At 38.6% G+C, this 21,143-nt stretch overlaps 1 protein-coding gene across 2 annotated transcripts in view; it reads right to left on the bottom strand.

Moving 5' to 3' along the window:
• Window positions 1-610: 610 nt before the first annotated feature.
• The window catches only part of bpgm (2,3-bisphosphoglycerate mutase), a 33,703-nt gene continuing 13,170 nt past the window's right edge, over window positions 611-21,143 (bottom strand). For both annotated transcript variants that reach the window (XM_060843198.1, XM_060843197.1), the window contains exons 2-3: window positions 18,454-19,095; window positions 611-2,690 (exon numbers count right to left, since the gene is read on the bottom strand). In XM_060843198.1, the coding sequence (XP_060699181.1) occupies window positions 2,491-2,690; window positions 18,454-19,051 (798 nt within the window). In that variant the 5' untranslated portion in view covers window positions 19,052-19,095 and the 3' untranslated portion in view covers window positions 611-2,490. The remainder of the gene's footprint in view (window positions 2,691-18,453; window positions 19,096-21,143) is intronic.

The raw sequence follows: 21,143 nt of genomic DNA, 5'->3' as shown, positions 1-21,143 counted from the left end.
GTTCCAAATGGTGTTCACAAAATATACTGAAGATAACAGCAATGTAGACCTGAAGTAAACTGAATAGTTTTGATAATACTGCCATCATATATATCTCAACCAAATTAAAAATACTGAAATACAATTTTATAAAAAATGCCACTTGTTATACTGATGTTGTTAAAATTGCATGTTTATATTCTTCTCAGGAGCTGGACATCCTGGCAGGGATGACATTTATTGTCTAACCCTTATTGGATCTTCTTGAGCCACTTTAGTCCATGCAGTATAGTTTCTGGTTCTATTCCCACTTTTTTTGCAGTAGTTAGATTCAACTGTTATGCTTGCCAGGCCACTTCAGAAGCATTTACATATGGGCCTGATTAGGAAGAATGGCAGAATTCTTTCCCTTAAAGATGTTGATGAATCGATTGGATTTTTAATATCAACCCAAAAGCTCTAATAGTCACTTTTACTGATACTGATCTGATTCTTATACCAACTGTATTTTAAATATTCAAACTGCCATTGTTAGATTTTAACTCTCATTTGTTGGATTATTTATCCAGTTATGCATCAGATTGATTAATTTTTATTGTTCAATTTTTATTTCTACTTTTATTCAGTAGACATGATGTGAACAGTTCGTGCAGTAAATGAAACAGCAATGAAAAGGCCACCGTGGAGCTTATATGTCTATAACATAATTCAATTGACAGTAAAATACAGGTTTCCATCCTTTTCCATCTGTGATTCGAAGTACACCACATTACAAAGATAAAGTACATTGTTAATACACTGCTATCCATTGGGTTGCTCTTCATAGAATGAAGTCTGCATTATACTTCTGTCCCAAAAATATTAAGTACTTGCCGACTGTAGTTCAGCAAGCATGAATCGTCCTCCATTTCTTCATCCAAGTGCTCAATGATCTTAAACCAGCCTTAACAAGTGTTACAATGGACATTCCTGATGAAGGGCTTATGCCCAAAACGTCAACTCTATTGCTCCTCAAATGCTGCCTGACCTGCTGTGCTTTTTCAGTGCCGTACTTTTCGACTCTTACAATGTACATGTTAAAAACAAGACAATGTAACATGGGTTACTAAATGGCAATCGAGGCATAGGTAAGTGTGCCCTCCATAATTACCTTTATCATGAAGGGCTAGCTCAACATAAATGAAGTAATAAATCCAAAGGCTACCCTGACCTATACAGTTCAGCACTTTATGAGCTAAACTTAACAGAAACATGGATGCTGAAAACACAGGAGGTATGAATACTTATCTTCAACTAATTTAACTATAATACAATAATCTAAAGAAAATTGCTAGTTTACTATTTTCAACCATTTGAGAAGTTACTTAAAACTCAAAAAATGTCTACAGCTTCATAAAATCAAAACAAATTGATATTGTAAACTCAAATGTAAAATGCTATGGTGCTATTTCTACTGCAGACTACAGTACAGTAGCATTCTCCGATACTTCGAGGTATTATTTCCTCAAGATTTCTACATCATCAACTACTGAGCACTCCATGTTCAAATTGCATAATGGTCACTGCCTTTTCAATGAATTTCCATTGATGCTGTTGGAATTAGATTACAGATAATTTGATTCAAACAACAATTAATACACAATTAAGATCTAAGGAGGCAAGGGCTCTTGACACTTCTCTATTTTCTTCAATAATTAAATGTGGCACATTGCAGTATATAAACTTTTTTATTATGTAATGTCTTATTTGTCAGTAATGTCTTCAAGAAAATCTTAAAATGTTCTGTCACTTTTAGGCTTCCTACAGGACCCATAAATCTTTACTGATTACTTATTATCCTATTACCTCTCTCCATTCTTTCTGAATCAACTATTTGAACCTTATTAGGTTAAGAAAATCTGTCCAATTTACCCTACTCCTGTTCAGGGAAAATAATCATTCTAGCACATAAAATTTATCTTGCTAATAAATGATCTGCTACGGTTGTTTGAAAAATGACTGGCATAATGGATAAGGCTCAGATTTTGTACTTTTGGGACATGTCTTCATAATTTCCAATGGAATCAAGTGACCTTTTACAGTTTATGAGCTGCAATTAGAGCTTCCCTGTGATGCAGATCTAAGCAGCGCAAATCCTAGCATCTGTTAAAAAGCGCACCTCCTGCAAACCTGAACTAACATAGCTGGGCTCTCACACTTATAAAATATGAATAACATCCTTAATTCTGCCTTGTAAATTTTACTTAAAGAATCCTTGATACAATAACAAAACTATCTTCCTGCATATGAAAACCTATATAGTTCTAGTTTTTTAAATAAATTAGCCTTATTAAGACATCAGTGCAAAGCAGCAAATAACAGTTCAACATATTTCACCAGTGCCAAACCTAGGACATGCTCACCAACTGCAACAGATCTACACAGAATGTTCCAAACAAAATAAACTTCTTCTCCAAATAGTTTTTAAATGGTTTCTAACTACATCTCCCTTCCAAAGTCAATAATTGAGAGTTAATTGGCAGAAACAGGTACGTTCTTTCCTGGAGCAGCTGCCTTGCCCTGATCCTCCACCTTTTTGATAGCTGCCTGGATGGCCTCCTGATTGCCTAAAAATCTATGTGGTCTAACTGGATGAAGGTTTTCATCCAATTCCAGAAGAACTGGCACCCCAGTCGGCAATGTCACATTAACTATTTCATCATCTGGGATACCTAGAGAGGAAAAGAAGAGAGAATTAATTAAAGGTACAAACTGGATGACTGAGAGAAGATCCTGAGGCAAGTTTGCAAATATCACAAAAAGGAAACCACTAAGAGATCTCCAGAAATGTTACATATAACATTGGTAACCACATTACCAAAAAAGGCAAATGATCCAAATGGTTACGCTTTCAGTGGCACCTCAAGGAACTTGGCAATAAAAAAAATGTCTATTTGGCTTTACATGATTCATGTCTGCAATTGAGAGACATTGCTCCAATAACGGTCTTATATTTCAGAATTTAGGGATAAGGCAATTGAAAGCATGGTTAAGAATGGTATGGTTTTTAAATTTGAGGATAAACAAGAAGCCTGAACTGGAGAAGCACTGCAAATCTCAAGTATCTAGCTAAAAATATTATTTAAAAGGGAGGGCACTGAATGGATCAGAAAACAGCTTGGAGAATTTTAAAATCAAGTTCACACTGTACTGGGAGCCAACATAGGTCAGTGAGTACAGGGCTAAAGGATGAACAGAACTTGGTTACCAGTTAGGAGAGTACATTTTTGGATGAGCTCAACTTAATAGAGGCTGGAAGGTGGGTTGCCAGCTGGGAAAGCTTTGGAACATTCAAGTCTGGATGTAATAAAATGTATAGATGAAGGCAGTTATAAGTAGGGATAAAATTGATTGATATAAATAACAGACAGATGTGGTCTTCAAGGACATTGAAATACAAGGTTGGAAAGCTCATTTGGAGGTCAAGTATGAAAAAGCTGCATGATGGTACATTATTCTCAGACAAACAATCAGCAGAGACAGGGATGAAATCAGAGGCTAGGGTATAGAATTTCTCATGGAGTCCATACACAATACTTCTGGGGTCTTTTTACTAAAATGATAACAATAGTTTTTAAAAGATAATGTATAGTAATCTACCAAGACTTGAAACAATTTTAAAACTGGTGTGCCCAAATATTTTGTTTTCACTAATTCTATAGTTACACATTTGGCAGCCACCAAGGTAGCATAATCAAACTGCAGATAATCAGCACAAAGTTCTATGAGTAAGTATTTATCGAGTACTATCTTAATAAAGGTCCACAAAGTTCAAGGAGGACAAATACACAACAAATAAGAACTACAAATAAAGTTGAGTTACTCAATCTTTGAGGCTGAATGCAAGAGTAGTTAAATGATTATTGACAATCTTTTTCATTGACTATAAATATTAAAATTATGAAATGTAACTGTCAAATAAAGCTGAAGTCTTAAAAATTGAAAAATCTAAATAGGACATAAATATGTAGTAAACAGGCCAGTTTTTCAGCAAAACGATTTCTAACAATTGAATGTACAACTCACTTAGTTATTGATTGAATTACACCTCCAGAAGTTAAAAAACAGCAAACTTTCACTGAGTTAAGATAGGTCTATTCTAGTGCAAGCATTTTTAAAAAAACACCTCTCCAGCACTGAAAATTAACTTTTACAAATGTGGAATATGAATCCTTCATAAGACCATAAGATAGGAGTTTAATTAAGCCATTTGACCCATTAAGTCTACTCCACATTTGGTCATAGCTGTTATGTTTCTCAACCCCATTCTCCTGCCAATTCAAATGTTAATTGTTGCACTCTGGGCTGAATCTTACGTCTTTTTTTGCACAAGTGAGAGTCATATTGAGTTTAGTGGAGCAATGTGTGAGGTATGTCACCATACCTTACCACACTTGCTGCATTAAGTAACCTTCATGCCACACAAATGCTAAGTAAAGAATATTTCCAACAAAAGATTCATTTTGAATCAAGGTACAATATATCAATTTCTATAGTAACTAGGATACAGATTAGCTAATTTCTATTTATGAAGCTGATAAAATCAAAATTTTTTTTCAAAATGTTCGCGATTATTCAATATCTTCATTCAATTTTTGGAATAGCAACAAATATATTTTTAGTCTTCAAAGATGCATAAACTGGACACTTGAAATTTTTAAAATTCTGCAATATGAATTTCACAGATAAGCCTATCGACCAATCATACATGCCTTAAATGCCATATTTTATTAAACTGTCCATCATGGTTAAGCCTGCCAGGACAAGCCAACTATTGTAACACCATATAAAGGCACTTTAAAAACAGCTTGTGAACTTAATTTCAGGCTGTTGCTTGTTCTTTATTAAATACAAAATACTAATCTTGAAAGAATAGTTTAAATTTCAATATCTGACACTGCTTTACAAAACATACTATATATTGTTAGAACACATTAGATACTTTCCCCTCCAGAATGATTAAAAACTTCAGTGATAGGGTGATTAAATATTAAAGCTACAACAAACAGTCAATAGTGCTTAAAATACTGGTTGTATAATAATACCAGTATAACCAATATAATATACCGAAGTAACTCTCCAAACATCTAGGCTGTTTATAAATATAAAACAGGAAGTATATTTAACACAGAAAAAAAGAAATTGTAAGTATAATATGCTGCAAAGCCTGAAAGTATTACAGAATAGTGCAGAAAGATTGAGAATATTAATGGCAAGACGTATATGAATTTATAAATCTAGGAAGTTATGTTTTCAGCAAATAAATTAAATGCTCTATATAAAAATGCACCTGACTAACTATGGAAGCTAATTTGGAAGTGGAGAGAGGATCCAGTGACTGAAAAATGGAGTGTTTTTGGCTAGTATAATAGGCTAAGGCGTTAACAGGCGATGCTTCAACCCTGGTAGCAGAAAGTGAATGCTGTCTTTCTTTGGAGATCTCTACTGCTGACATGCACAGATCTACTGCAGCTCAGGGTGATGAGATTTTCAACTCTAACTTTGTCCTTACTTAAAATACTGGATGGGCACAATTACATCTCACAAACAATACAGTGAAAAATAAAGTTGAGGATAATGGAGCAACTTTTCAAATAGTTGGATAGTTTCCTTTCCACTGACTGTAAATAAAGACAAATAATATGGAGAATATTTTAATGTTAGACTAAATATTTGAATCTCAGTCTTTATAACATAAACTCAGGTTAAATACTGCCAATCAGCCAACTTCATTCTGCTAGTCAATTTATTTACATTAAATGAATGAACATCTTTTGCTTTGGGATCAGCAGTAACTATTCCTGTGTTTTATATGTATATATTCTTCATAGTACACATAAAAAGTAGATTAGATGATGCTGCAATCATGATTTCACTTTACAACTTTAGAAATTTAAATGAAAACTATGGTAGGACTGATCGAATTGAGAACAAACAGAGATAAATAAAAAGTGCAACACTTTTTAAGTGTAGACCAATTTGCACAATTGAAGTTAATGGAATTAAAAGTGGCAGCAGTGTCATGGATGTGACATTTTCTAAGAAATACAATCGCACACAATTGCTTTTTTCTGACTGGAATGAAGTATGTTGTCAAGGTGCCAGTGTTGGACTGGGATGGACAAAGTCAGAAGTCACACGACAGCAGTTTATAGTCCAACAGGTTTATTTGAAAATGCAAGCTTTCGAAACACTGCCCCATTACCAGGTGAATCTACAGTGGTGTCCCACAGGGGTCAGTATTGGAACTCCTGGTCTCTTTGATAAATGGATTTGGCTCTAGAGGGCATTGTTTCAAATATTGCAGATGACAAAAAGCTTGGAAATTTAAGAAATAGTGTACAGGGAGGGCAGAAACTGATAAAATAAACAGATATAACCCTGTACAAATGGCCAAGAATTTGGAGTACAGGGTGCAATTCCAAAGTCTGGGGAGGCGACAGCCTAATGGTATTATCACAGGACTGTTAATCCAGAGATCTAGGTCACATTCTGGGAACCCAGGTTCAAAGCCTGCCATGGCAGATGGCAGAATTTGAATTCAATAAAAATATGGAATTAAGATTGGGGTTTTTGTTCCCTGACAATCAGGTTCACTAATGCCATTTAGGGAAACAGACGGCCACCCTTACCTGATCTGACCTATATGCGACTCTAGACCCACAGCAATGTAGTTGACTCTTTACTGCTCTCTGGACAATTAGGGATTGGTTAAATGCTGGCATAGACAGCAGCACCCTCATCACACGAATGAACAAACAAAATAAAAATTGCAGTGACAATGTTCTAACAGCTTAGTTGGCTAGATGCCTTGTTTACAATGCACAGTGATGCCAACAGTGCAGGATCAATTCTTGAACTAGCTAAGATTGCCATGGAGGTACTATCTTCATAGACTCTTCATTTGCCTGAGGTGTGGTGACCCTCAGGTCGAACTCTCCACTAGTCATCTCTCTTTCTAATGAGACAGCAGCCCTATCTTACAAGGCTATGGGCCATGTGCTGGAAAATGGCATTCTAATGGACAGTCATTTTGATTGGAGGACCTTTTCCTATACTGCAGAGCCCTGTGACTCAATGGCACAAAACTTAGAAGAGAATACTGTTAAGCTCCAAGAGATGTGGACTGGCTGGTGGAATGGTCCGACAAGTGACAGATGAAATTTGATGCAGCGAAGCATGAAATTATTTATTTTGGTGGGACGATTGAGGAGAGGCAAATGTAAAACAAAGGATATAATTCTAAAGTATTTGTAGGTACAAAGAGACTTGGTGATGTGTGTTCACTAAGGATCTGAAATCTGAATACAGGCTGAAGTAACAAGTTGTAGTCAGGAACAACAATTTAATACATGCTATTACTAACACAGGCAGCAATAAAATGGCTTCTAGGCTGGAAATTGACAATTCTGCTCAAAGCTGCACAAGATGGCTTTTAACCCTGCTAAAAGCTGAACTAATCATGGTCTGTCTCAACAATGATTAGCAGACAATGCTTCCTTCACAGCATCAAAATAACTAGACTAGATAAGACTTCCTAACTGACCTTGCAAGTGCAGGTGCAGAGGTTAGATTTGTGAGATAGAAGTACTTGAATGTTGGAAAAAAAGGTTGGTTCCCAGGAAATATCATTGGGCTAAGTTGCTGTCAATAAAGTCATTTCATTAAAATTGATTGGTAATTGTTTGAATGTGTTCTGTGATTATGGCCTGTACCTCTCTCAGAAAAGTATGAAAATGTTTTTGCCTTAAGCCATGTGCGCAGCTTCTCTGAGGAACACGGAAGTGTTTAATCCCTGTGTTACTGGATAACGTTTACCTGGCCGAGATTGAATAAAGTGTGAAATCTTACAGAACCAGACTGAATTGCTAATGTTTACTGACCTATCACGGAACAGAGAGACACCTCCCACCCCCCACCACTGTCCAGATCTTCAGCACCAATCATTGAAGGTGGTCAGGCAAGTTAAGAAAATACTGAAAACAACAAATGCTAGAGATCACAGCAGCTCAGACAGCATCTAGAGAGAGAGAGCGAGCGAGAGCATTTATGCTATAGTTTGGGGTGCTGGTGATGGGAGTGGTGGGTGTAGGGTGCTGGCGGAGAAAAGATGTTCATAGTTCAGATTAAGTGATCGGAATGTGAGAATAGCAGAACAATGCTGTTTCCTACCAGACTTGAAAGGGGAGACACTGGGATGGGGGAGGGATGAAAGGACATGATAACAATCTAAAAGAAAGGAAGAAATGGTTCACAATTTGAAGGAGTCGAACTCAATATTCTCCAAGTTCCTTCATCCTCGTCGCATCTGTTTGGATGATGCCTCACTCTAAAACACAGTTGCGCTCATGGCTTGCTTTTTCCATGGCTGTGGTTTCCCACCCATTGTGCTCGACAGGTCCATCAACTGCATCCAACCTATCACCCATGCATCCACCCTTGCCCCTTCCAATCACTCAACAGCATGATCAGGTTCCCACTAGCCTCTTCATTTAATGAATCATTCTCTGCCATTTCAGACAACTCCAGCAGAACACTATCACCAAACACATCTTCCCCTCACTCCCCCTGTCTGTATTTCATAGAGATTGTTCCCTCCAGGACACCCTAGTCCATTCCACAACCACCCTCTCCATTCACCTCCTCCCTACTCACCATCCATGGGCCTGAACAGTCTTTCCAGGTGAAGCACCTCTACCCTCTCCAATCTTGGGTATTGTCTTTGCTGCAACCAACATGACTACTCTGCATTGGAGAAACTAAACCCAGACTTTGCGAAACACCTGCGGTCTGAATGCAAGCACGACCCCAACATTCCTATAGCCGGTCATTTTAACACAGCATCCTGCTTGCATGCCCACATGTCTGTCCTCAGCATGCTGCAGTGCTTCAGTGAATCACAGCGCAAACCGATGAACAACATCTCATCTTCACACCAGGCATTTTACAGCCTTTGAGACCTAATATTAGAGTTCAATGCCTTCAAGTTGTGAACCATTTCTTCCCGTCTTTTTAGCTTATCATGTCCTTTCCCCCCTTCCACTATCCCAGTGTCTGGCCTTTCAATTCTGACAGGAGAGATGCCATTCTCACATTCCAATGACTTAATCTGAACTATCAGCATCTTTTCTCCACCACCAAGTCACCAGCCACACCCTCCCCCACCATCGTCCCCGCCACACTTCAACTCAGCTCTGAAGAGTCACCTAGACTTGAAATGCTAGCTTGCTCTCTCTCCATGGATGCTGTCTGATCCATTGTGATCTTCAGCATTTGATGTTTACAGAAAGATTCAAACATCTGCAGTAGTTTCTCCTAAATTAAGAATAGTGGCAGGCAAGGTTTATGGGATCATGGGTTTTATAAATAGGAGCATACGATATAAAAACAAGGAGGTATGGTTAATCTGTGCAAGACCATTGGTCCAACCCCAACTTGAATATTGTAGAATGACGTGAAGGTATTATTTGAGGATACAGGAAAGATTTAGGAAAATGGTTCAGGGATGTGGAACATGACCAATGTGAACAGACTAGAAGCTGGGACTGATCTCTTTGGAGAAATGAAGGTTTTGATCATTTCAGATCAGAATAGATAAGGAAACATTTTATTCCCATCAACAGTGGCGTCAAGAATCAGAAGACACCAATTTAAGCAGTTTAGCAAAATAAGCAGTGGTGACATGACAATTTCTCTTTCATGTAACAAGCGGTTGGGATCTGAAATGCTCCGCTTGACAGTGTTTGAGGTTCAATCTAAGCCTTCAAAAGAGCATTGGATAATTATCTGAAATTATTACATTATTACACTAGCAAGCAAATTGCTCTTGCAGAGAGCTAACATGGACATGATAGGTGGAATGGACCATTTCTGTGCTATATTAGTTCTATGAATTTATGAAATGTAGAGTAAAGCATGTTTGAAGCAAGGCTAAGATAGACAACACAAGCAGTACAATTTTAAAGAGAAGGACCAGCATTTACATTACCATCTTGCATGAGCACCAGAAGGCTTAAACGACTTTACAAGCAATGAAGTACATCTCTGAAATGCAGTTATTGTTGTAATGTAGGAAACAAGGCATCCAATTTGCACACAGAAAAATCCCACAAATAATGATTGGGTAATTCTTCTTCTCTGATAAAGTCTAATTTGTAAGATGTGGCTACAAGCAGCGCAGTACAATCTCAGAACTTCGCTGGAATGTCAGCTTTTATATTTCAGCTTCGAAGTCCTGACCTGGGTCTCAATTCCACAAACTCTGACTCAGAGACGAGAGCACCAGTTGACACTGACCACTTTAAAGAAGAACAGTGAGGCTTGAGAAATCTCAAAAGTCTTGTACAGTATAATAGCTGATAAAATCTCAATATACTGGATCCCCAGGTTCAGAGCGTGCAAATGAAAGATGTTATGCCAACCCTTGATCATTCACTGCTTAGGCCTCAGTTGCAATAAATATCAACAGGATTTGGACTAAGTGAGTGTGTTTCTTGGAGATAGCTTGTAGCTCAAGGTTAGAAAGCCTGCCAAATCTTTCTTTAATCAAGTAGTTGAATGGGTTTGGGAGGAATCTCTGCTGGAATTACAATTTGGCAGCAGGAAGTCCTGCAAAATAAAAGAGTTGCTGGCCTATCAAAGATTCATCGTTCCAAAGCTCTACAGATCCATGCAGAGGCCATGTCCAATACTACTTCACTGAAACCTAGGATAGAGGATCACTGCAAGAAAAGTAGGTGGTGTTTGGAGTGGGGAAGAGTTTTTGGGGGTTGGAGGTTGTGCGGAGGTGTGCAAGAAAGTTGGAAGCAAAGGCAGACAGGATTGTCACTTAGCACCCTTCCCCCTGCATTGGGTTCAGTTCTGTGAAGGAACACCCTCTTTCCCCTTACCCCACTACTCCAACTTTAAACTGACAGTCAGTCCAGACTGGTTTACCAGTTGGGCAGGTCGACTCTAATTCCACTGGAACTATAATATCGCAGCACATGGCAGGAGGGATGAGGCTTTTAAGTGCCTCAATTGATGGTGGGTTGGGATGGTTAAGCTTTGGCCTTCTCACTTAGTTTCCTGTAACAGGAAAGCAATGGATAACTTCTCAATCCCAACCACTCAATTATAGTCCCTTCCCACCACTTTCCTCACCCACTCTTCAGGAGAGGGAGATTCTACCCATTGTGTCAAATTCTAAACAACACCTGGATAGATATAAAGGTCTGGGAGGGGGTGCTGTGGACATATACAGAATAATAGCGAGGAAAGCCTGCTATTTTTAAGCAGAGAGATAGAGGTCCTCAAAATTTTGAAGGGCTTAAATTGATTAAATTTTAATACAATAAGTTTAAAAATCTATTTGGCTTGAAGAGGGTCACAGTGATCACAGCACATGGTTTGAAGGTAAATGCCAAAAAATGAGAGGAGATGCTAGAAATCTGAAATAAAAACAAAATTCTGGAGAAACTCAATAGGTTTGGCAGCATTTGTGGGAGAGAGAAAACAAAGTTAACATTTCAAGTGTGATATGATTTCTTCAGAAGAAGTGGTTTGAGTTAACAGAAAGTGTGGTTGAGTTGGCAGAATATCAAAGGTCAGGTTTGAAGTCAGTTCCTATTTTTCTCTCAAGGATGGGACAGAATATGCAGCAAGAGCCCTCCAGAAAACACGAAGTATTTTAAGAACTACATTATCATTGTGTCTTAAACAAGTGCATGTATAAGGGTGTATGATGTTACGACTCTAGTAGAAGAAATGCTGTTAATCAAGCCCCATTATTCACAAACTATACCAAACATGTCAAAGTCTTATTTAATCACCAAAATGGTCAGTTTATTTCACTTTAATACTGTTATCTAGAAGAGACTTTAAGCGAGGTTGCTTCAATAAACTCAATAATAATTTTTCATGAAAATCAAATTTATTCTTTAATCAAGAGACTAAGAATACAATGCAACCAATGAAGTATATTCCTCTAATTTCACACATACAAAACAAGATGAGAGCTCTGCAACAGTATTACGGATTTGAAAAAAAAGGCAAAAGAAAAAGCAATCTTGTAGGCCAAGAGCTCAAATTCATAAGCTGGAATGGGTTGACATTTCACAGTTCTTTTGATTTTCCTCTGATGACATTTAATTGTTGATAGTTGCAGAATGACAAAGTCTTGAAACCAGATTTTGGATGTGAATAGGAAACAGGAATTTTGATGTTTGAAATTTTGTCAGTTTTTCTTTCAGACTGCTTCACTGTAGAATAAAGAACTTCCTAGCCAGTTTTATTTTAAGGATTATTCTCTCACCAACTGAGACAGGGAGATAGTGATGCTTCTCCTTTTAACTTCTCATTTCCAAGAAATCACAGGACAAATTCCTCTTCAACCCAGTAATATCTAAGCAATTCCCTATTCCAATTCATCAAAATCCATAAACGTGTGTTCCTAACACTGCATAATTTCCACACATCTAAATCATCAAGTACTTCAAATTTATTGCTGCATATTGCTTAATTCCCAAAAGGTATAACTTTTAAAATTTATGCAATCCCTGACTTCCACGTTTATTGAAGGGACTTGTATCTGCCTTTGGTGAAATATTTCCTCTTCCTCTTTCATTTACCACTGCTACTGCTCACCCATGCTCAATGTACTATCCAATATGCAATTTCTTTGAACTTCTTAGGATGGATGACTATATGCTGGAGTTTTCCTCTGTGAAATGTACTGCTAATGTGCTTGATGAGATACTTTCTGCCTACTGGAGAATGCTTGTTGCAGGTTCTATCCCATCCATGGATAAAATAATAGGGTCCGGCACGATCATTTGACGTGAAGCTGCAACATTTTACATTGCTGTCTCTACTGTTGGTCCAACTTGCTTCATTTCTTATGGTCAGCTTAATGTCGTTTCTGAAGCTTAATGTGTCAACATTTGCTCTCTTGCTGTGTTCAATACGCTCACGTCTTTTTCATTTCTTCCAATACCTGATAAAAATGTTTCAGTCTTTCATGGGAAGTGGAAGTTGCTAACTAGGCCGGCATTTGTTACTTACTCCCAATGTCCTTTCAGAACTGCTGCAGTCCATCCAATGTTGGATACTAAAATGATCATCAGGAAGGGAGTTTCAGGATTTGGACCTAGTTGCAGTGAAGAAATGGTAATAAATTTATAAAACAGGATGGTTCAGGGCTTGGAGTAGAATTTGCAGGTGGTAGTGCTTCCATATACCTGCTGCTCTTAGATAGGTAGCAAGAGTCATGGGTTTAGAAGGTGTTTTTGAAGAACTCAAGGTGAGTTGCTACAGTGCATTTTGCATGTGGTAAGCATTGTTGGGAGAGAATGTGCATGTTTATGGTGGTAGATAGGGCACCAATCAATGATATTAGTTAGATCAGCACCAGTTTGCAAGAACGGTAAAAGACTAAAGATTTGGAAATGCACTGCAAATTTGTCAATACAAAAGAAAAAGGTGCCATACTGTATGTTTTAGTATAATGCTACCTTGTCAGTTTAACAAGTACATATTAAAGCAAACTATACGAGTGGCTGATATCAAAAATAGATACTTCATTCCTATTTTTGCTCTAACTCATGCAATGTTTTGTCTACACATTATATATTTAATAAGCTGTTTGGAATGTAATAAATTGTATTCTGTTGTTCATTGAGAAAAATTTTTCAAAAATATTTATAGTGCTTCATAATATTTTCAAGATGCTCCAAACTATTATTTCTACCAAGTCAAGAATTTGAAGTTATTTAAACAAATGTAGTGACCAAAATGTGCAAATCAGATCAGATATTAATCAGTAGATATGCCCTATTATCTGCTTTCAAGTGTCAATGGTTGTGGAATAAATTTAGCAAGATTCAATTTAGTAAGTCCAGTGCCTAAAATTTGCCATGCAATTTGTTTCTTCAGATCCACCGGAATAGGAAAACCAGATTTTAGTTTAATGACTAACTTGATATTCTGGACAGAAGTACAGTATAAGGTCACATTCATTTTGAAGCATTGGCCTACAACTTTACGACTAAAAAGAGGGGATAGTGCTGCCAAAGTGGCATTATGGACAATCAGCTTAAGGTTTTAACAAATTATACAATTTAAATAATTCTATTTAAAGAAAAGCTTTTTTTAAAAAAAGTCCTACAGTTCATCCTGATTGAATGGAGGATTAGATTTATGGGATTATCTCATACCAACAGGTTAATTGCAGTCCTCCAGCACTCCTGCAAACTGCAACCTATTAATAAAGCAAGTAGTTACAAATATGGCCTCGGATGTTCTTCCATTTCTAAATGTCACAAAGTTCATTTCAATCTATCTGTAACACAAGCTCTATGGCATATCCTTTGTACAATGTATACTTTTAACAGATTAGAGGTTAGAAAAACACATTTCAAGATAAGGATTCTAACAAACTAGACAGCCTTTATAAACCAGAAAATAAACAATGCGATACAAAGCTGGACATGATAAATATTGGCCTTCACCACTGCAATGGTACTGCAGTTGCTTTATGTCCCCAAACCAGAGAGGGAAAAGAAAAATCAGAAATAGATTCAGTGACACCAGTGGAATGTACGTGTTCAGCACTGGCAGAACTAGACTAAGCCTTTTACCTGATGACTGACCAACTTACAACAGGCTGTGGGATTTGTACCTAATCAAAGATTAGGCAACTGTGGGATTGTGTTCTGGTATTGAACAGGAAAAAAATTGGGAGTGGAGCACAATTTGTATTTTAATTTTATTTGTGAACTGGTAATATTTCTACTTGATTTGTTTTGTTGAGCTTTTTTTCCTCCCCACGATGTCAAGAAACGGTTAGAGACACTGGATGCTGCAAAGACAAAGCACCCTGACACTATTGCAGCAATAGTACTGAGACGTACTCTAGAGCATGTCACTCCCCTAGTCAAGCTGTTCTAGTACAGTTACAAAACTGGTATCGACCCAATAATATGGAAAACTGGCCAAGTATGTCCTGTACATAAAAAGCAGAACAAGTCCAACCCAGCCAATTACCACTCATCAGTCTACTCTCGATCATCAGTAAAGTGATGGAAGGTGTAATCGAAAGTGCTATCAAGCAACTCAGCAATAACCTGATCAGTGACACCCAGTTCGGGTTCCACCAGAGCCACTCAACTCTATCTCATTACAGCCTTGGTCCAAACATGGTCAAAAGATCTGAATTCCAGGGGTGAAGTGAGCGTGATAGCCCTTGACATCTAACCTGTATTCGACAAAGTGTGACATCAAGAGCCCTAGCAAAATTGGAATTAATGGACATCAGGGGTGACAGTTGGAGTCATACCTCTCACATAGGAAAATGATCATGGTTTTTGGAGGTCAGTCAGCTCAGCTCTAGGACATCTCTGGAGGGGTTCCTCAGTGTAGTGTCCTCGACCCAACCATCTTCAGCTGCTTCATCAATGATATTCTCTCCATCATAAGGTTAGAAGTGGGGATGTTTGCCAATGATTGCACAATGTTCAGCATGATTCGCGATTCCTCAGATACTGAAGCAGTCCAATTTCAAAGCAACAAGATTTGAACAATATCCAGGCTTGGGCTGACAAGTGGCAAGTAACGTTCACGCCACACAAACGCTAGGCTGTGACCATCACAAATAAAAAAAAACAATCTAACCACTGCCCCTTAGCATTCAACATTGTTACCATCATTGAATCCTTCGCTATCAACATCCTGGGGGTTACTATTGGCCAGAAACTCGACTGGACTCACCACATAAACACAGTGGCTACAAGAGCACATCAAAAGCTAGGAATACTGTGGTGAGTAACTCACCTCCTGACTGGTCAAAGCCTGTCTACTATCAACAAGGCACAAGTCAGGAATGTGATGGAACATTCACGAATTGCCTGGATAATGTCAGCCCAACAACACTCAAGAAGCTTTACGCCATCCAGGATACAGCAACCCTCTTGATTGGCATAACATTCACAAGCACACAATTCCTCCAAGACTGACACTCAGTACACACTGCTGCTATCTACAAGGTGTGTTCAGAAATTCACCAAAGATCTTCCAACAGCACCTTCCAAACCCGCGAACATTTCCATCTAGAAACATGGGATCACACAACCTTAAAGTTCTGCACCAAGTCACTCATCATCCTGACTTGGATATAGATCACTGGTCCTCCACTATTGCAGGGTCAAAATCCTGGAATTCCTTCCCTAATGGCATTGTGAGTCAACCCATAGCAGATAGACTGCAGCAGTTCAAAAAAGCAGTTCACCACCACCTTCTCAATAGCAATTAGGGGTGGGCAATAAAATGCTGGCCAGCCAGTGACACCCACATCCCACTAATGAATAAAGAAAAGGAAAACCCTCATTTTCTAATGTTATCAGCATAATATTCTTTCTTTTTTCTCTCATATTCATCCAGCTTCCCCTTAAATGCATCTTCTGCAAAGCTCAAGCATTCCTAATGACAGTCCAATATGCTAACTATTCAGAGTTTAAAAATAAAATTTCTTCTGACTTTCTTATTTGGATTTACGAGGGACTACTTTAAATTATGACCTTGGAGTTGATATTCAAAAGTGGAAAACAGGTCTATCTATCAAGCCTATTCATAATCTTGAGGAGATCAAATGATATCCTTCAAACTTCTCTTTCTAGAGAACAGTCCCAGCAAGTATGATAATTATAATTATACCTATGATAGCAGGCACTGCTCGTTTAAAATGGGAGAAATTCCACTGGGTAAACTTTAAAAGATAGCAAGCAAACCTCAAAGTCTGTGCCAGAGAATCTGCCAATAAATATAAAGGAAAAGAGAACGTTGTGCCAATCAAATGCTTAAAGTTAATTCTTGAAAGCATTTTCAACCATCATTTGTTTCCCGTCAACTATTTGTGCTCTTTTTCCTCCACTGAAGATAATTTGGGCATTCCTGATTTACAGAAGCCAAGTTGTTGTGGACATAGGGAGATCTCCAGCAACAACAGGAGTATCAAAACCTATTTAGGGAACTGAACCAACATAAGGGTGTCTGCACAACGGTGATAAAAATCAATACATTAAAACCTCTAAACAATTGTCGAGGATATTGCTACATGATTTATTTTATAGCTTTATTAGCTTTTTCATGGACACAGAATTTCCCCAAATTGCTCAGCAAAATTAATGACCTATCTAGTCCACAGCTTTATCTTTCCCCTGTACTCCTCTGCGTCCCAGATAGCTGCTGTGAAAGAACACCCCAACTACTCTTTCTGTAAGGTTATAAGTCTCCTTCTTCAAGGACTGCAATTTCCCCTCCCATGTGGTCAACAATACCCTCTAATGCATCGCCTCCACTTCTCGCACCTCTGCCCTTGAACCCCCACCCCTCCAAATCACAACAAGAACAGAAACTCTCTCACCTTCTACCCCACCAACCTCTGGATACAACAAATAATCCTCCGCCATTTCTGCCACCTACAAACAGACTCACCGCCAGAGATATAGTTCCCTCTCCACCCCTTTCTATGTTCCGCAGAGACCATTCCCTCTGTGACTCCCTTGTTAGGTCCACACCCTCCCATCAACCCACTCGCTACTCCTGGCGCCTTCCCCTGCCACCGCAAGAAGTATAAAATCTCCCCCCTCACCTCCAACCAAGGTCCCAAACAATCCTTCCACATCTGACAGATTCTCCTGCACCTCCATACATCACCTACTGTGTCCATTGCTCTCAAAGTAGTCTTCTCCACACTGGGGAGACAGGATGCTAACTTGTGGAACATTTCAGAGAACATGTCTGGGACACACCCAAAAAATCCCTACCGCCCTGTGGCCGAACACTTCAACTCCCTCTCCCACTCTGCCAAGGACATGCAAGTCCTGGGCCTCCTCCACTGCCAAATTCTAGCCATCTGATGCCAAGAGGAAGAACGCCTCATCATCCGCATCCAACCGCACAGGATCAATGTTGATTTCACCATTTTCCTCAACTCCCCTCACCTTATCTCAGATCCAACCCTCCAACTTGGCACCACCCTCTTGAACTGTCCTACCTGTCCATCTTCCTTCCCACCTATCCGTTCCACCCTATCACCCTTTACCTACCTATTGCATTCTCAGCTACATTCCCCCAGCCCCATCTCCCTCCCATTTATCTCTCAGCCCCCTTACCACACTCACACCCACATTCCCGATGAAGAACTAATGCTCGAAAAGTCTCCTGCTCCTCAGATGCTGCCTGAACGGCTGCGCTTTTCCAGCACCACACATTTTTACTCTTTCTGTAATCCATGTAATTCTGTAATCTGTAAACCTACTAAATAAAAAAGACCTAGTGGAAATGGAGGTCTTTTTTTTGACTGTCTATTTCAACATTTCATGGCAAAACACAATAAGTTATGACAACTTTTAAACCATAATGCAAGAAAATAAAATAAATTCCACAGATATGTTAGTTTACCTTCTAGATGTTTAAGAAGAGCCCTGGCACTGTTTCCATGCGCTGATATTAGAATGCATTTCCCTTTTTTTATTTCTGGCACAATTACATCATACCAATATGGCAGCAGTCTATCAAGAACCTCCTTCAAACTCTCAGCTTTCGGTAGTTTTTCTTTTGCAACATCACAATAATTGTATCTTCGATCATTGTAAATTTCATGGAAGTACAAATGAGATTCATCAATAGGAGGTGGAGTGATATCGTAACTTCTTCTCCAAAGCTTAACTTTCTCTTCTCCATGAATTGAGGCCAACTCTGCCCGATTAAGACCAATTAATGCCCCATAGTGGCGCTCATTAAGTCGCCAAGAGCTCTCAGTTTGCACCCATTCTTGCTCCATCTCCTGCAGAACTAGCCATGAAGTTTCTATGGATCGGCTCAAAATAGAGGTAAACACAAGATCAAATTCAAATCCGGCTTCTTTTAGGACCTTTCCACAGGTTTGAGCTTCTTTTATACCATTGGGAGTCAATCTTTGATCAACCCAACTGCAAAATCGGTTTTCTTTATTCCACGCACCTTCACCATGCCTTAGCAACACCAACTTGAATGTCATACTGATCAAATGTGGTTAACTTATAGGGACAGCATCAAAGAATTCTGCAAAACAAAATAAATAATCTTGAGTTTCATGTAATCATGCAGTCATCGCAGAATGGATAATCAGCACATAACATACCAAAAGTATATTAAACTTTTAAAAGCACAGTAATAATTAAATTTCATAAAGATCGGAGTAGACTCAATGTAGTTATTCAAATATATGATCAATACTACAGTAGACATAATAAATTTGCTATTCTGGATCAAATCAAAATGATTAAAACACATGCTGCTACTTTTTCATCCGAAGTCATACTTTGTTAACAAACAACAGGCAAATAATCCATGTTCACAGAATGCATTATTGTAAAACCTAAAAATCAAACTTTCAAATCAGACATCTCTTGTCTAATCAAGGTTATTTCCTCTTTCCAATCAGATCCCAATCTACGCCACAGAAACAGCAGAGTCAAAACAAGGACGTATACTGCCAACTTCCAGTCAGATATACAACTTCCAGTCAGATATAAGATTACATTAGATTACTTACTAAGTCCACACCGACCCTCTGAAGAGCAACCTATTCAGACCCATTCCCTTACATTTACCCCATCACCTAACACTATGGGCAATTTAGCATGACCAATTCACCTAACCTGCACATTTTAGGTAACTGGAACACCTGGAGGAAACCCACACAGACATGGGGAGAATGTGCAAACTCCACACAGACAGTTGCCTGAGGCAGGAATTGAGCCTGGGTCTCTGGCGCTGTGAGGCAGCAGTGCTAACCACTGTGCCACCGTGCCACCCACATGATGTAGCAAAAGCAATAATAAAAAAAAAAGAATCCGAAGATTAACTCAGTATGAAACATTTCAAATGTCATGGTTACCTGAAAGCCTGGACAGAGAAACAAAGCTAGTTTCTAACAAAGATAATACTTTTCTCAATCATATACATGGCAGCCAATTATTTTCAAATAAAGATCATCAATTACTTAAATCTGAGAAGTATTGGTCGCACAAGTTTTAGGAATATTTAAAAAGAGATGTAGCAATTTGAACCCTTTGGTTTACTTTGCATTCCCAAGCAAATAATTCAAGCCAGCTTCAAGCAATGCAGTCACAGTGATTAATTTTTGAAGAGTCGGATGAAGAGATATATAACTGTACGTATACACACAGTTGTCACGAGGAAGTAAAGTTTGCATAGGGATATGGACAAGCTGAGTGAATGGGTAAATATTTGGCAAATAGAGTACAATGTGGATAAATGTGAACATTTGAATCAGCATGGCTTTGTCAAGGGGAGACCATGTCTAACAAATCTACTGAAATTCTTTGAGGTGGTGATAAGCAAGTCAGACAAAGGAGAGCCAGTGAACATGATTTATTTGGATTTTCAGAATGCCTCTGACAAGGCGCCACACAGGAGGCTGCTAAATAAGAGCTTATGGTGTTAGGGGCAAGGTATCAGCAAGGATAGTGAATTGGTTGACTGACAAAAGCCGGTTGTGGGGATAAAGGGGTCTTTTTTCAGGATAGCAGCCAGTTACTAGTGGATTTCCGGAAAGATCAGTGTTGCGACCACAACTATTCAAATCATGTGTTAACAATCTTGATGTAGAAATTGAGGGCATTGGGGCTAGAATACAGATAACACAAAAGATAGGTGGAGGGACAGGTAGTACCAAGGAAGTGGGAATGACCTGGACAGGTTATGTTATGAACTTTGATAAGATGAATGAAGGCCTAGACTATTTTCTAAACGGAGAAAGGTGTCAGAATTCTGAAGTACAAAAGGACTTAGTTCAGAAATTTCTGAAGGTTAACATGCAGGTTCAGTTGACAGTTAGAAAAGCAAATGCAATATTAGCATTCAATTTGAGAGTGATAGAATACAAGAGCAGGGATGTACTGCTGATCCTATACAAGGCTCTGGTCAGACTGCATCTGGAATATTGTGAGCAGTTTTGGGCCTCATATCTAAGAAAAGATATACTGGCTTTGGTGGGGTCCAGAGAAAGTTTTCAAGAATAATCCCAGGGATGAAGGGCTCGTCATAGAAGGAGCAATTGAGGACTCTGGGACGTACTCGGAATT

Source organism: Hemiscyllium ocellatum, chromosome 23, assembly GCF_020745735.1.
Source record: "Hemiscyllium ocellatum isolate sHemOce1 chromosome 23, sHemOce1.pat.X.cur, whole genome shotgun sequence".
Lineage (NCBI taxonomy): Eukaryota > Metazoa > Chordata > Chondrichthyes > Orectolobiformes > Hemiscylliidae > Hemiscyllium > Hemiscyllium ocellatum.
The sequence above is the reverse complement of the archived record's forward strand: the minus strand, read 5'-3'. Positions and strand labels throughout refer to the sequence as shown.